The sequence below is a fragment of the Lissotriton vulgaris genome, chromosome 5 (genome assembly GCF_964263255.1).
Source record: "Lissotriton vulgaris chromosome 5, aLisVul1.2, whole genome shotgun sequence".
In the NCBI taxonomy this organism is placed as follows: domain Eukaryota; kingdom Metazoa; phylum Chordata; class Amphibia; order Caudata; family Salamandridae; genus Lissotriton; species Lissotriton vulgaris.
This window is the reverse complement of record NC_141693.1, coordinates 1021526415-1021542571: the sequence shown is the minus strand read 5'-3', so window position 1 is coordinate 1021542571 and position 16157 is coordinate 1021526415. Positions and strand designations below refer to the sequence as shown.

Below are 16157 nucleotides of genomic sequence, written 5' to 3'. Positions count from 1 at the left end.
TAAATCAACCATTTCATGCCTCAGACCTGCACATTCCATTGGGCCTATGCAGAGCATTCCCCTAAATAAGGCAGTAATAACTAGGCCTATTGTAATATGTGCATTTCATTAGTAGCACAAACACTGCATTTCTCAGCAATAACATTTCCTAAAACGCAGGAATAAACAGTGCCTCAAATGAGGGTAAAGCATTCAATTGGCAGGAGCGACCCCTTCCTTAACCAGGAATGACATTTCAGCGGATAAGGGTAACATTTCCTTATTCAGTGCCCAACAGTTCAATAATCCCAAAATAAGTCAGGCTTCAAGCATTAGTGAACATTTACTAATAGGTAAACCTTTCATAAGGCCTAGGCTGAACAGGACTCTAGGCGGAATATGGAAAATCCCTGGGTTTGGGTCTATCACTCGCTATTTCTCTTCATCAGGGAATGGTAGGCTTTCCATTACAGCCCCTAAACAGGGGGGGGGGGTTACCCTATTAGGAATTGAGGCCTATAAACTATGGGCCTTGGGACCTCTCAACCAGTCCAATACCAGGGTAAACATTTCCTGCAGTAAAGATAAGCAGTTCAACAACACAGTTCCTTGGGTTAGAGTAAAGGAAGCAATTCACCAATGCATCAACATTCAATAAATGCATCACCTTTCATTATTTCCCAATAAACATTTCAGTATAACAACCCCAGCATTTCATTAACCCAGCATGGAACATCTCCTCATTTACTGGTGGGTAATTAATCACCATCTTCCTATGGAAGAATAACCATTTCCTTAGACATAGAGAACAAGGCCCCAGTTAGGGAAGAACTTTCCATTAGACAAGTTAAGCATTTCGTTTAGCAAGAATGAGCTTAAAGAACTTGGCTTGCACATATAAAACCTTCCCTTATGCATATAGAAACATCTCCTTAAGCCCGGATAATCTATGCATCAGGCTAAGATGAACAATACATTAGCCCAGGCTTAGCCATACCTAAGGCCTAAGTAAGCATTCCATAATGGCTAAGCTGTCCCAGGCCTCAGACAACAAGAAGTCAGGTTCCCCTAGCCAGGGGTTAACTTTTAAGGGCCCACCAGACAATCCGGGCCTCCGCCCAGTTCAGGGAGTGCTGGAGGCACAATGGTGGCCAATGGGGCCCAGTAACAGCTTTTCCCAGGACGTGGCAGGTGAGCGCTTGAGGGGGGTTTCACGGCGCTTCTCTCCCTCATCACATTTCACAGATGGGCAGCCTCGTGGGGACAAGCGGTGCTTCAGCCCCAGCCATCTCCCGGCATACAGCGCTTCCACGGGCACCCCAGTTCTGGGAGCTTGCGCTCAAACAGCAGTTCCCGGGCAGTATAGCGCTTCAGCAGGCAGTCCTAGCACTTGGGGCACTTCACAGCGCTTTACAGGGGGGGCAACTTCCACAGCCCTGCAGGCAATTCACAGCGCTCCCACAGGACACAGCAATTCTTCACCAGTCAAGCGCTTGGAGGGCAATGTAGCGCTTAGGCAGTTTCTAGGTTGGCGCTTCATCAGCAGTTGCTTTAAAATAGAGGCAGCTCACAGGACACGCCAAACAGCAGCGGTAGGTTAGCGCAGGGACCCCAGGTGGCGTCAGGGGGCACAGGGAGCAACACAGCGCCAATACCTCGGTGGCTCTTCAAATGTCCTGTGGAGATTCAGTCTCTTCTTGGCGCTTTATGTTCCTTGCGCCTTTGTAAGTTTCTTGGTTACTGGTTCCTTGATTTCTTCTTGGCGCAGCTGTTTCTTGCGCCCTTGTAAGTAGCAGTTGGGTTCTTGTTTCCTTTGGTTTCTTATTCCTTGAAGGGGGTTAAGTTGGTGGCTGGTGTTGGATCTCCTCAGCCAATCCCCTCAAGTGGTCCCTGGGGGTTCCCTGCCGCGGGGCTAGGTCAGTGGGGGGGGGACAGGATACCTCAACACTTGTAAAGCAGCACACTAGGCCCTGTCATTCCAGCATCATAAGACCCTGCCCTGACCCCCACTGCCTATCCTCCTGCGTAGGTACTTCCCCAGGTCTTCCCCTCAGCTTCTCTCCTCAGGAAAGTTCCCTCCCTTTCCTTTTATAGTGTCAGTTGACAGTTGGTAGTGTCAGTTGGTGTCACCTCACCTCTCCCAGAAGGTTCCAGAGGCTTCCAGGAGGTTCCACCATTCTACCTGTGGACAGGCTGGCAGGCTAAGATGGATACATTGCCTGAGGGTTCCAGCCAGCCCCTGGCTACTAGAATGCGCCCTCTAAACCACGCTGCTGCAGCAGTGGTCTGTGGCGGCCATGTTAGGGGTAGGAAGTACCTGTACTTTAACACTAGTTTTACACTACACAGGCCCTTCTCCACCACACAAGGCCTACACACTGTTGTTTCAATAGGGGCATTCTAAATTAACAGGGGATAAAAAGCGATAAATTTCTGGGGAAAGGGCCAAGTCTCACACATCTCCCCCCCAGCCAAAAGCCAGGGTAGACTGATCATTCCTTTGACGGGCTTCCCTGCTTGGGGCGGAAAAAGGTGGACGCAGGCCCAATACCACCATGACATCCTCGCTAATCCAACCACCCCACTGGTGTTCCTAGTGGGATGCGGCCAGGACAGACCTCCACTCCAGATGTCTCTGGCCCTTACTCTCTCTCAGAGTGGGGGGCAATCGCCCCAGGCCCGTGGTACCTTTTTCCACTCTCCTCCTCAACCTAGGGTCTAAACCCTTAAGTTGAATTGGTGACAGGGGCGAGACCTACCTCTCCCTGCACCCCCTCCCAGGGTTCCGCACCCTCCCTCCTGGATGACACATCGGGACAGCCTAGTCTCCCAACCTGGGGTTCTCTTAAAGAACACTCCAGGCCCAGTGACCACAGCTGGGGCACCTCGGGACACCCCTGGGAGTCACAACCGGGGGAACTCTGAATACAGAGATTCCTCCCGCCAGGTCAGGCAACCCCTGAACCTGGCCACCCAACCCAGGATCTTAACCCCGTGGCTGGACCGGTGCCAGAGGAGAGTCCTTCCTCCCTCTGCACCCCCTCCCAGGGTTCCGCACCCTCCCACCTGGAGTAGTACCCCTGAGAGTCACAACCGGAGGAACTCTGAATACAGAGATTCCTCCCGCCAGGTCAGGCAACCCCTGAACCTGGCAACCCAACCCAGGATCTTAACCCCATGGCTGGACCGGTGCCAGAGGAGAGTCCTTCCTCCCTCTGCACCCCCTCCCAGGGTTCCGCACCCTCCCACCTGGAGTAGTACCCCTGAGAGTCACAACCGGAGGAACTCTGAATACAGAGATTCCTCCCGCCAGGTCAGGCAACCCCTGAACCTGGCCACCCAACCCAGGATCTGCGCCCTGTGGCTGGACCGGTGCCAGAGGAGAGTCCTTCCTCCCTCTGCACCCCCTCCCAGGGTTCCGCACCCTCCCACCTGGAGTAGTACCCCTGAGAGTCACTCTGGTAGGGTCCTTAGTTACCGGTACCCCACCCTCCAGGTCAGGCAATTCCTGATCCTGAAACCCCAGTCCAGGTCCTACACTCTGTGACTGGTCTAAACTCCGAACCTCGGGTACGCTGCCACCATTGGAAGCACCTGGTACACATAATTCCAAGGCCTTCAGCTCTAACTCTTCTAGCTGAAGCCTGTGCACCAGCTTCCTCTCATCCATTGCAAGGCTCTCACTCTCCCTCTCATGCTCTATCATCTTAGACGACGCACACCCCCAGTTACTCTACTCCCTGCCCCAGAACATCCTCCCGGTAGCACCTTGTCAGACACAACAATTTTGAGTAGGCCTGGGTCTTCTGGTGTGCCCGCCTCCCTGGGTGTGACCTGCCCCTCCTGTTCCCCATCCCCTCTCCCCTCTGGGTGGGCTCCTACCCATGCCCCCAAAGTGGTACGGAGTTCCTTCTTCCCTCCGCCCAACAGGCACCCCCATCCCCTGACAACACTCCATTATGCCAGGTGGGGACTCAGATAAATCTGGGAAAAGATACCAGGACGTGGGTGACAGGTTTAGGTCAAACAGATCTTGATACACTCACAGGCTAGACAATGGAGGGGTCAATTACTTTGGCTTACATACAATAATTGTGCAGCCCAATTGCTGTGCACCCTGTCCCAATGGAGGGTGCTGCATGGTCACAAGTCCTGGATCCCACCGCTCGACACCAATATGTTGGAACTGGGGTCACCAGTCCCCTAGGGTAGCATGGCACGAGCGGGTAGGCATCAGAAAGCATATGTGTTAAGCAACCATGCAGCACACGCAACCACTGAGTCAGAAACCTGGGCACGCAATTAGTGACACTACTCCAGTGAGTTTGTGTAAAAACTCAAGTTAACTTTATTAAGATAGAGCTGGGTCAGGGTATTAGGAATTCATCATAAAATTAGCTTAGTAACTTTCCACTAAAATACATGTGTGAGAACACTTGGCAATAAATACTGGATGAATAAATATTAAATATTAAATATTAAATAACCACAGGCCTGACCTTGGCCTGGTTCCTCATCATCACCTGTAAGAAATACATTATAAGGTCATGAATACAACACTGCGTTAAGTAATGAGGAAACATTTCACTAAAGGTGTAACATCCTATTAGCCTCAGCCTTAGGCTCCTCCTCCCCTATTAGGGGTAAAACTTAGGAAGGCATAAATGACGTATCATAAATAACTGTAGATCAGAGTTATCATTCTTCTTAAGCCTATGAAGAACTTCCTGTGAAGTCAACGTAAAACATTTCATTAGGTCAGTATTACCTATCTTATCAAGTAAGAATTTCCTTCAATCAGGGTAGCCTTTCTCTTAGCAGAAGTAAACATTTAATAATAAATCAACCATTTCATGCCTCAGACCTGCACATTCCATTGGGCCTATGCAGAGCATTCCCCTAAATAAGGCAGTAATAACTAGGCCTATTGTAATATGTGCATTTCATTAGTAGCACAAACACTGCATTTCTCAGCAATAACATTTCCTAAAACGCAGGAATAAACAGTGCCTCAAATGAGGGTAAAGCATTCAATTGGCAGGAGCGACCCCTTCCTTAACCAGGAATGACATTTCAGCGGATAAGGGTAACATTTCCTTATTCAGTGCCCAACAGTTCAATAATCCCAAAATAAGTCAGGCTTCAAGCATTAGTGAACATTTACTAATAGGTAAACCTTTCATAAGGCCTAGGCTGAACAGGACTCTAGGCGGAATATGGAAAATCCCTGGGTTTGGGTCTATCACTCGCTATTTCTCTTCATCAGGGAATGGTAGGCTTTCCATTACAGCCCCTAAACAGGGGGGGGGGGGTTACCCTATTAGGAATTGAGGCCTATAAACTATGGGCCTTGGGACCTCTCAACCAGTCCAATACCAGGGTAAACATTTCCTGCAGTAAAGATAAGCAGTTCAACAACACAGTTCCTTGGGTTAGAGTAAAGGAAGCAATTCACCAATGCATCAACATTCAATAAATGCATCACCTTTCATTATTTCCCAATAAACATTTCAGTATAACAACCCCAGCATTTCATTAACCCAGCATGGAACATCTCCTCATTTACTGGTGGGTAATTAATCACCATCTTCCTATGGAAGAATAACCATTTCCTTAGACATAGAGAACAAGGCCCCAGTTAGGGAAGAACTTTCCATTAGACAAGTTAAGCATTTCGTTTAGCAAGAATGAGCTTAAAGAACTTGGCTTGCACATATAAAACCTTCCCTTATGCATATAGAAACATCTCCTTAAGCCCGGATAATCTATGCATCAGGCTAAGATGAACAATACATTAGCCCAGGCTTAGCCATACCTAAGGCCTAAGTAAGCATTCCATAATGGCTAAGCTGTCCCAGGCCTCAGACAACAAGAAGTCAGGTTCCCCTAGCCAGGGGTTAACTTTTAAGGGCCCACCAGACAATCCGGGCCTCCGCCCAGTTCAGGGAGTGCTGGAGGCACAATGGTGGCCAATGGGGCCCAGTAACAGCTTTTCCCAGGACGTGGCAGGTGAGCGCTTGAGGGGGGTTTCACGGCGCTTCTCTCCCTCATCACATTTCACAGATGGGCAGCCTCGTGGGGACAAGCGGTGCTTCAGCCCCAGCCATCTCCCGGCATACAGCGCTTCCACGGGCACCCCAGTTCTGGGAGCTTGCGCTCAAACAGCAGTTCCCGGGCAGTATAGCGCTTCAGCAGGCAGTCCTAGCACTTGGGGCACTTCACAGCGCTTTACAGGGGGGGCAACTTCCACAGCCCTGCAGGCAATTCACAGCGCTCCCACAGGACACAGCAATTCTTCACCAGTCAAGCGCTTGGAGGGCAATGTAGCGCTTAGGCAGTTTCTAGGTTGGCGCTTCATCAGCAGTTGCTTTAAAATAGAGGCAGCTCACAGGACACGCCAAACAGCAGCGGTAGGTTAGCGCAGGGACCCCAGGTGGCGTCAGGGGGCACAGGGAGCAACACAGCGCCAATACCTGGGTGGCTCTTCAAATGTCCTGTGGAGATTCAGTCTCTTCTTGGCGCTTTATGTTCCTTGCGCCTTTGTAAGTTTCTTGGTTACTGGTTCCTTGATTTCTTCTTGGCGCAGCTGTTTCTTGCGCCCTTGTAAGTAGCAGTTGGGTTCTTGTTTCCTTTGGTTTCTTATTCCTTGAAGGGGGTTAAGTTGGTGGCTGGTGTTGGATCTCCTCAGCCAATCCCCTCAAGTGGTCCCTGGGGGTTCCCTGCCGCGGGGCTAGGTCAGTGGGGGGGGGACAGGATACCTCAACACTTGTAAAGCAGCACACTAGGCCCTGTCATTCCAGCATCATAAGACCCTGCCCTGACCCCCACTGCCTATCCTCCTGCGTAGGTACTTCCCCAGGTCTTCCCCTCAGCTTCTCTCCTCAGGAAAGTTCCCTCCCTTTCCTTTTATAGTGCCAGTTGACAGTTGGTAGTGTCAGTTGGTGTCACCTCACCTCTCCCAGAAGGTTCCAGAGGCTTCCAGGAGGTTCCACCATTCTACCTGTGGACAGGCTGGCAGGCTAAGATGGATACATTGCCTGAGGGTTCCAGCCAGCCCCTGGCTACTAGAATGCGCCCTCTAAACCACGCTGCTGCAGCAGTGGTCTGTGGCGGCCATGTTAGGGGTAGGAAGTACCTGTACTTTAACACTAGTTTTACACTACACAGGCCCTTCTCCACCACACAAGGCCTACACACTGTTGTTTCAATAGGGGCATTCTAAATTAACAGGGGATAAAAAGCGATACATTTCTGGGGAAAGGGCCAAGTCTCACAACGATGTTATAAAATTCAGTCTTTGGCTCCTCGAAAAGGCTGCTTCTGTCTCAATGTCCAGCCCTGTCTTGACCCCGGTGACATATGTCTGTAGCAGGACCGGATTTAGACTAATGGCAGTCTGGAGTGCATCAGAAGCAGAAAAAAGTTACTGAGCAAAAGGTTAAATGATTCCAGGTGATGTGTTGGCCATTCTGACCAGGTTGCCGAGGCCCCACTGCTGCAAGGACCACCTGCTAATTAGAATTCATCGCCAGCTTGGCAAGATCATTTTGCCAAAAGTGCTCCTGCTGCTGTGGTGGGATCACATTTGGCAAACTAATATTGCATGCTGTATGCATCGGCTATGGCATGGTGGCTGATCAACTTTTTTTTTTTATCCAGCACAAAGCCTAAAGTTTGGATTTCTTTCGGAAAGACAAATAAAAACCAATAAATTACCCAGTTTTGCAGTGAGTTTTCTCCATTCGTGTGAATGCGACTGAAGATTGTTTCTGCCTGAGCATAACATGCCTCTCATGGTGGGCTGAAGCAGGACAAATCTGTGTTAGAAGGCCCACTCTTCACAGGGCAGGCCTTATGACATATTGTAGATGTTGGCCATGGCCACATGGAAGATAGGTTGCAAGTCAAAAGATATCCAATGGCAGAGCCTACGGCGGCTCTGCTGTCAGAAACCTGCCAATCCCTAACCCCTAAATGAGGTGAATGAACGGCAAATATTTGGGGTAGGTAAAACACATACTTACAGTAGCACTTTTAGTCCACCAACTCTGAATCGTTCCCTACGACTTCTAAGGTTAAGTAGCATAAAGCGTTGAGTCCAAGTATTTTACCAAGCCCTTAAGCATTATAGGAATACCAAATACACAGTGGTGGAATACGTCTACAGAGACAATGTGTGGTTGATACTGCAAGGCTATATTGCGGAATCTCACTTTGCATAAAGTTCCAAGAAGACCTAAAGCTTGCATATCTCAGTTTCTTTCAGAAATTCTGTAATGCTACCATGTGTGTCATGAGAGTATGAATGAGATAAAAAAAAAGTCCCACAGATAAGAGCATTGACATTCCAGGGGTCTGTCATCATTGGAGAGGCTACTTTTACATGGATGACCTGGTAAAGTGAAGATCTTTGCATCACATATTTGTGAAGAAAACAGGGAAATGCAAGGGTGTTTACATGTTTCTCAAAAAAGCTTGGCGAACCATCCTGTCATTCACTACTATTGCCCTGACAGAAACAGATGTAACTGGTAGGATTGTTTTAAGACTTTACTCAAACTTTCAAAACTAAATTATGGTTCTACCAATACTACAGGTTACTCCAATTGAATTTCCCCTATATGCAAATTTTGACAGAAACGATTCGTGACCAGAGTTCCATGGGAAAGGAATATTGTACCATGGGGAATCCATGGTTTCCCTTACTGTGCTTTAATCAAACTACTGGTTTTATGTATGTGGGTTTGACTATATGAACTTTTATTCTTTGATTATCATTAAAGGACCAGGTTCAATGTTTGAAAGCAACAGCCTCACTTCTGACTCTCAGAGCGAAGCTTGATCAATAGGATCATTAATGTCAGTGAAGCAGGTATTAGAGAACCGTGATCTCAAGCGGCTGCTTGGAGTTGGTCATTGAACTGGATCCGACCCGCTGTACAACGACAAGAGCCAAGCAGTGCAACGGTTATTCACTGTGTTTGATGGATGGTGGGAACAGTTTGTTCGCTGAAGATAAACATCACCCAGTGTAATCTGCTGCGCTCTGAGCAGACACTACCATGGTCCCAGGGCCGTAAAGTAGTTGGCCATGTGTGCACAACCTTCCCTTCCTCTCCTTCATGGTACACAGACAAGAGACAAGAGCTGTCAGCTTGATATCTGGTTCAAGGGAACATATATGATGTTTGACCTGTAGGAGCATTTGTCCATTTGCCTAGGTCTCATTCCTTGATGTAATGTGAATCGCAAAGCCCATTGTAGCCTGATGAATTCCAGTTAGCAGAAACACTGAGGTGTAAAAGGGCTTCACTTGTTATAGTGAGGCACGCTCAAAAGTTAAAGGATGAAAAGGGCTAAATGAGAATGTCTTCCAAATTCAATGCACAAACAATAGTAAGAATAAAGAAACTTACAATTTGTGGCTGAAGATTTGTTTTGGTTCTGTTATCAATACTGAGAAGCTTGTCGGCCTCATTGTTGAGATTTAGTTTCACAGTAGGATCAGAGTTCATCTGTAAAAGAATAGTACGGTAACAAGTTCAATGTTAGTCAAAAATTACATGTCTGATCATGATATAACAAAAGTTCACAAAGTTTTGACATATTACTGAATCACTCAATTAGAGATTCAAGTGGGTTGGATTTTCAGGTATGGAATACAGGAATCCATCGGCGAGGGGGACACTGCATTCCAGGGTATAAAACTGTTCTTGAAACAGATACCCTCGCATTATGTTCTTATAGTATGATCTAATAGTTCTGATTACACAATGATAAACCACGAGAATGTGTTCCTAAAGATAAACAAACAGAACCCCAATTGCACCATAGGTGTTAACACATGAATGAGTTGCATGCATTTTTCATCCATTTCGTAGTAATAAGCCAGAACCGATCATTTTTCTGGTCACTTCATGAGACACGCGCTGCTATTGCTACTCACTGACCCACAAAAGCACGTCATCAGTCTGTCAAATTGTCCTACACTTTTTATATGGCTCGAATGTGACAGAAACAGTACTTTAAAGTATTTTAATACATTTTCTTTACGAAAAAAGTACCAAAAAGTGTAAGCAACGAATTGTGTGCAAACATGACTAGGATTTGTGTGGATTGGAGGTTGATTCCAAGTAGCTTTGAAAAATGTTATGGTACCTCCGAACCATAACTTTATAAAAGTGACAAACATTGCAACTTCACGAAGTTTAGAAGTTGGTCACCCTCGCAAAACTCTGTCTGCAGGCAACATTTCCTGCAAAAAAAAGTTTTTGAAGGAGATATCTTGTGTAAATACTCACATGCGTGAAGTTTTTGTCAGAAGTAGCCTTTGTGGGGCGTACACCTACCAACTTTAGTAAACTGGTGGAGCTATAAAATTACATTCCAAGAAGTTATTGAAGTAAAATTTCAAAACGTTCACATATCCCACAGTTCCTACCAAAACCCATTAGTTTGACTGCATTGTTCATATGTTTTTATTTTGTTTAATTAGTCGTTATTGAATTTTTTAAGCATTTTTTGAGTGCCAGTTCCGAATTATGTATGCTGACTCTGATATATGAGAGCATTTTAGTTTTTTCATGTGTAGTTCTAGAATATAAATGGGGATTAAGATGCCTAGATGAACAGCGTTCCCTGTTGAATCCTAGTGAAAGTTATGTTTTTCTTCTCTTCTTGTATTTTCTGTGCATGACAGTAGGAACCAATCTGATATTAGAAACTTATCTTCATAAACAGTGGGAAATATTTTTTCAAAATGATGGATTATTTGTGTTTTTTTCTGTTTAAATTTGTGATAAAAAACGATTTGAGATTATATTATAAACATGTGCACTAGAAAATGTGGCAGTTTGGACCAAATTATGTATATTAGATTAGGTATCGACAAAATAAAAATTATACTGCATGTAAAGGCAAGATAGGTGGTAAGTTATACAACACGTTCTGTGCTATTGTCTTCCAACTAATAACCTGCATTTACAGAAATTAGATCTATTGTAATTCTTTTTAATCTCTAGGTTTTTGTGCTATATTTCATTTCTTTGAAATGTTACACAGTTGTAAAATATTCGGTTAATGATCAGTGGGGCTCTGGGCTCATTACTAGAGGAGCCGGTCTCCAGTGTGTACAGACAAGAACATGTGTGCGTCCTGCACCATCTATGCTGGAACAGCTGATATGTGCTGTAGCCTGCTCTCTGGATGTCAGGATTCAGGTACAGCAAAGGAAGCTGAAAGTGATGGCAGATCTTAGGCAACATTATGCAACCAATTCCCACTTTTTCATCCTAACAAATATGATCTAACGGTCCATGGAATAGCTTCAGGCCTTTTATGAGAAGGGGAAGGGCTTCTAGGGCAGAATTCCTTTACCCTGCTTTTGAAAAAATTAAGGGACAGATTTACAAGCCCCTTGCGCTGCCAGTCCATGACTTTTTGTAAAACTCAATTTCTGATTGTTTATGTGCAGGAAGCAGGGCTTTAAGATGGCCGGGTCTGTTCGGGTCTGAGCACCGGCAGGTATTTTCAGGTGGCCTCGAAACGGGTCTCTATCGGGCTCTATTTCGTGCCTCACAAAGGTAGTCTGTTTTATTTTATTTTTTCTTGCCGTTGTAATTTTTTTTCTTGGACTGCAGTGAGAGCACGCACATCGGTGCGCGCATGCTAATTTTGCTCATTACTGAGTAGTGGAGGTCAAGGCATGACGTCATTACATCATGCCAGCTGAGCCACGTTGTAGGAGGGAGGGCAATACTTTAAAGAGAGCCATTTTCTCTCAGGATTTCCCTTTCCTTTTTGCAGCGCAGAAGCAACATCGTGGTGCCAACCATGACATCGTGGGATGATTAGGAGAGAGACGACCACAAGTGAAGCAGAGAGAGGAACTAGTCTGCGTGATCCTGCCCCAGCCCTAACAGCACCAGGTAGTTAGAAGTTGAAATCGACCAACACTTTGATTTGGACGCCATGTTTTCCGAAGGTCCGATAATCGGAGGGGTTGCCGGGGTCAGCAGTTTCTGCTCTCCCTGCACCATCAGCTCATCTCTTCAATTATTTTCAACATGATTACCTTTGCCAATGCTTGTTCTTCATTGTGGAGAGGTGCATTTTATGTGAGGAGGCATCAATGCAAGTTTCAAAAGTAGATCAATAATAACGAGTTGGAGGGATCAGCCTGTTTTTAAGACTTCAGAGACTGTTCAGAGGCTAGATGTTGGCCGTTTTAGGTAGACGTGTGTGCTTATGACATCACTAATATGATCCTTGTTGTTACAGTCCCTTGTAAGGTGTCCACTCCACCATGCCACTGCTAAATGTATTTATTAATCATAAAAGTAGAAAAGGAATACTTCTGTAATAAGCTTATGAAGAGCCATATAACGTCAGTTCCCTCTAGGCCACGCCATATTTTTGAGCGTCCTCTCTGTGTCTCAGGATAATGTTTACATTTTGAACGAGGTGCCAGTCGTGGGGTCGTGGTGCCAGGACCCCAGAGACGGGATGTGTGTGATGTTCGACACCCAGGCCCCTCAAGTGCTTTTGGCATTCCTGGTGACTGATATCAGTGCAGGACAGATCAGCAGAAGTATAATTATGTTAATCTGGAGCCACATTTCCTCCATCAACCACACATTTCGAAACCTATATATTTATTTATAAAGATGTCAATTGAAAAGATGTTGTGGCTATGACCAAACCTGAAAGCCCACAGAAATGTCATAGTATCAGTATCGTAAAAGCTTTATTCGATTTTTGCAAATCATAAAAGCACAAAATAAAATATAGGTTCCTTTCATTAAATTCATCAAACAATACGTCAACAAGTTCCAACGTCACCTCATAGAATACAAGTTGAACATGTCTTCTCCTGGCCGACAATGCCTATCATCTTAGCCCTCTCAGAGACTTAGCAAGTCAACATGACTCAGGTGGATACAAAAGCCATGAAGCTGTTTTCCTATGAGCATCTAATTAATCAAGATGTACAGGGGCAAGAGCAAAGGTAGAAAAAAGTGTGGTGTGCAAGATGTTATCACAAAGGTTTTATATGTATTGAAAAAGTTACATCAAGATAACAACAATTTTCTTCCTGTTTAGCAAGTGGTAATTTACCCATGAATCCTTCTTATTGAAAGTGCATTGTGCATCAGTGCAAGGTGTTATCATGGAAATGTCATATATCATGTAAAACGTTACGTCAGTAAAGCTGCAATTACCTTCATGTTCAGAAAACAACACTTAACCATAACACTTTCTTACTAGAAGTGTGGCACTTATATAAAGTAAGAGTGGCATAGCAGATTTCAGGGAGTCGAGAGAATGTAGTAATCTAAAACCTACTCCATAAGAACTAGGGCAACATACTCTCAAGAGTGGAAGCAAAAAAGTTGTTCTTGGGGTTTTGTAAAGTCCACAGAAGTGAACAAAGTGCAATGTGGATTGCTTTGAGGTATTGTCGCAACAGCAATAGTGAAAGGTTTTCTGTCCATACACCTTGGGTCAGAAAAGCTACAGTGTGTAGTGTCCAGGCAAAACCTAGTCAAATAAAACTTATACTGTGGATTTAGAATAACAAACAAATAAAACGGCATCTCGTGGCTGAAGGAAGTTTAATTAAAAAAGCTCAAGGAGTATTGCTGAGCGGATGATCTCTGATGGTTAGACAATGCCCTTACTGAATATCCTTTCCTGGATGCGACTTTGATTTCCTTAAGCACACAGTGCTAGTTATCTTGATTTAGACCACCCCCCTGTAGGAGAGTAGGGTCTGCTTCCTATGGTTACCCCCAATTTTTCTGTGATTCTCTGTTTTTTCGACTTTAGAATGGCTGTGGTCCTGCTAATCAGGCCCACAGCCAAGCTGTTCTCTCTCTAAATTGATACCATGTACTTTAGGTACATACCAGATTGGTTACAGGGTCACCCTTGTGAGCCCCTGTAAAGTGTACAATAGGTACCCAGGCCATAGGTGCACCCTAGGCCTACCAGGGGCTGCAGCATGTATTGTGCCACTCCTGGTTTGCCTTCCTAACTGACACCACAGGTCTGTTCACACAGCCTGGGTAAGGTGGTGTAATCACCCCTTACTTAGATATAGTATACCTATATCTATATACATATATAGACACATATACACCTATAAGCCACTCCTAAGGCGGACCTCGACAATCCTAGAGGTAGAGTGCTTGGTTTTATGTGAGAGGGTGCCCTAGCATGAGCTGAGCCCCTCTGCAGCTTTCGGAACCATCTCCTTATAGCTGCTCTATGATATAGCCATACCATATTCTCTTAAGTGCATTATAATCCTCGTGGTTAATGCTAATGGTTTGGCTTTATCAAAACATGTAGTGTAAGGTGTCAAACACTTTGGAATACTACCCCCCCCCCCCCACCAGTCCTGGTGGCGGGGGTAGCATTCAACCCTTCTAGAGGGAAAAGACATGTAGTTACTGTTAAACCCGGTTAAAGTTAAACAGAGCCCAGCATCATAAAATGGATGCTGCTGCCACAGACATGAGGCTGTCCTCCTGCAGCTGGACTAAACTCCGGCAGGGGAGGCCTGGACAATAGGTTTCCTGTCCATGGAGGTGCTGGCACCTCCACAGACAGGCTTTAGTGTATTGGGGCAGGGAGGGCTGCATTCAGTGAATTCTTTCCAGACACTGCCTAGTGCACACAAGGTGCTCCATGCATTTCCCAGTTCAAACCGGTTGCTGGTGCACTCTGCCCCAGCTCTGGCGCGAAACTGGACAAAGGGAAAGGGGTGTAACCACCCCCACCCCAGGTCCACCCAAAGGAGGGACCTTAAAGTTAGTCCAACCCTTAAACCTAGTATAAGTATAGGATCCCAGTCCCTAGTACTTTAGATTACCCTGAACGAAACTCTGAAACATATATCCTGGACCTTCGACATTCCATTTCGACTGGAAAATGGAAGACATCTCTTTTGTGGTCAAGGAGTGACCACCCTGTTCAAAAAGGCAGCAACAGCAACTTTGCCAGTTTGCATTTTCGAGGCTCCCGCCGGATCCCGAAGAATCTGCAGCACAGGACACAGACTTCCAGACATCTCTGACCCGACCTTTGCTCACAGCAAAGCTGAGACCCTTGGCGGACACGAGAGATGTGGGACTGGAACTCCTGGACATTCTGCATTTTGCAAGCTGCACTCACTTCCCGAGGTATTCCGAAGTTGTGCATTAGGGTGCTTGAAGCCCAACCCCCAAGCACCATTTGCACCGAAGCACAGAGGCCCACACTCCACGAGTGTCCCATGGGCCCGCTTTGTGCATATCTGCTTGACGCGTCTTTGCCGTTCCTAGTCGGTTGGCTAGTGAGCCCCCAAGAAGACCACACTTGAAACTACTTTGCTTTCCTGGTTGCTCCAGGCTTGTTCCAGCTTCAATGTCAAGGAGAAGCGCCACAGACCTTGCTGGTATGCAACAAAGTCAATCTCGACACCCTGTGTGGGTTGCGTTTGCCACGGCTTGTTGGGTCCAATCCGGATACCGATACTTCAGTCAACTAGATCCTTTGTGGGACAGCACGAATCCAGCTCCTGGTTGTTGTCGACGCCTCCTGGACCTCGTGGCTGAAGAAACAAACTTCACCTTTTCACCTGAAATCACCCAACATTGGCTGGCAGCTTTCTATCGCCATCCTGGTCACTGGCAAGTGCCCCAGACTCTGTCCCTTCTGCTTTCATGTTCTTCAGATCTTCGATCCACCCTTGGATCCACCTCGACACTTTTCCTCTGGTCACCTGCAGCACTTCTTTGCAGCTCTCCATTGAAATCAACAACGAAACCCGACAACCAAAGACACCTATGCACCCGGCTTTCGTGGGTGAGGTAACACGAGTACTCTGGTAGTCTCGAGGGTATTGGCCCTCCTAGTGTCTAAGTCTAAAAGGGTTCCATCGTAGTTCATTCAGAAGTGTCCTTAAATTGTAAATTTGTAACCTGCTCATTTCCCTTAGAAAGTCAATGGTAACCCATGGCTGTGTTTAGACACTGCACGCGTCTCCCGTGGGCCTCCTACTTCCTAACCCTTGGTTGTTCCTAGAAGCCCCAGCGATTCCACAGGCCCTAGGCCTGCTTTCTATCTCAGACGTGGTTCTTAAACCACTATTTTAGTATATGGTTTGCTAGGCCCCTAGGGCATAACGTATACTG

The 16157-nt window shown here is 46.3% G+C and overlaps 1 protein-coding gene across 2 annotated transcripts in view; it reads right to left on the bottom strand.

Moving 5' to 3' along the window:
* LOC147711924 (prominin-1-A-like) overlaps positions 1-16157 on the bottom strand; it is a 487531-nt gene that overhangs the window by 55478 nt on the left and 415896 nt on the right. For both annotated transcript variants that reach the window (XM_086922649.1, XM_086922650.1), the window contains exon 18: positions 9396-9494. In XM_086922649.1, coding sequence (XP_086778775.1) covers positions 9396-9494 — 99 coding nt within the window. The remainder of the gene's footprint in view (positions 1-9395; positions 9495-16157) is intronic.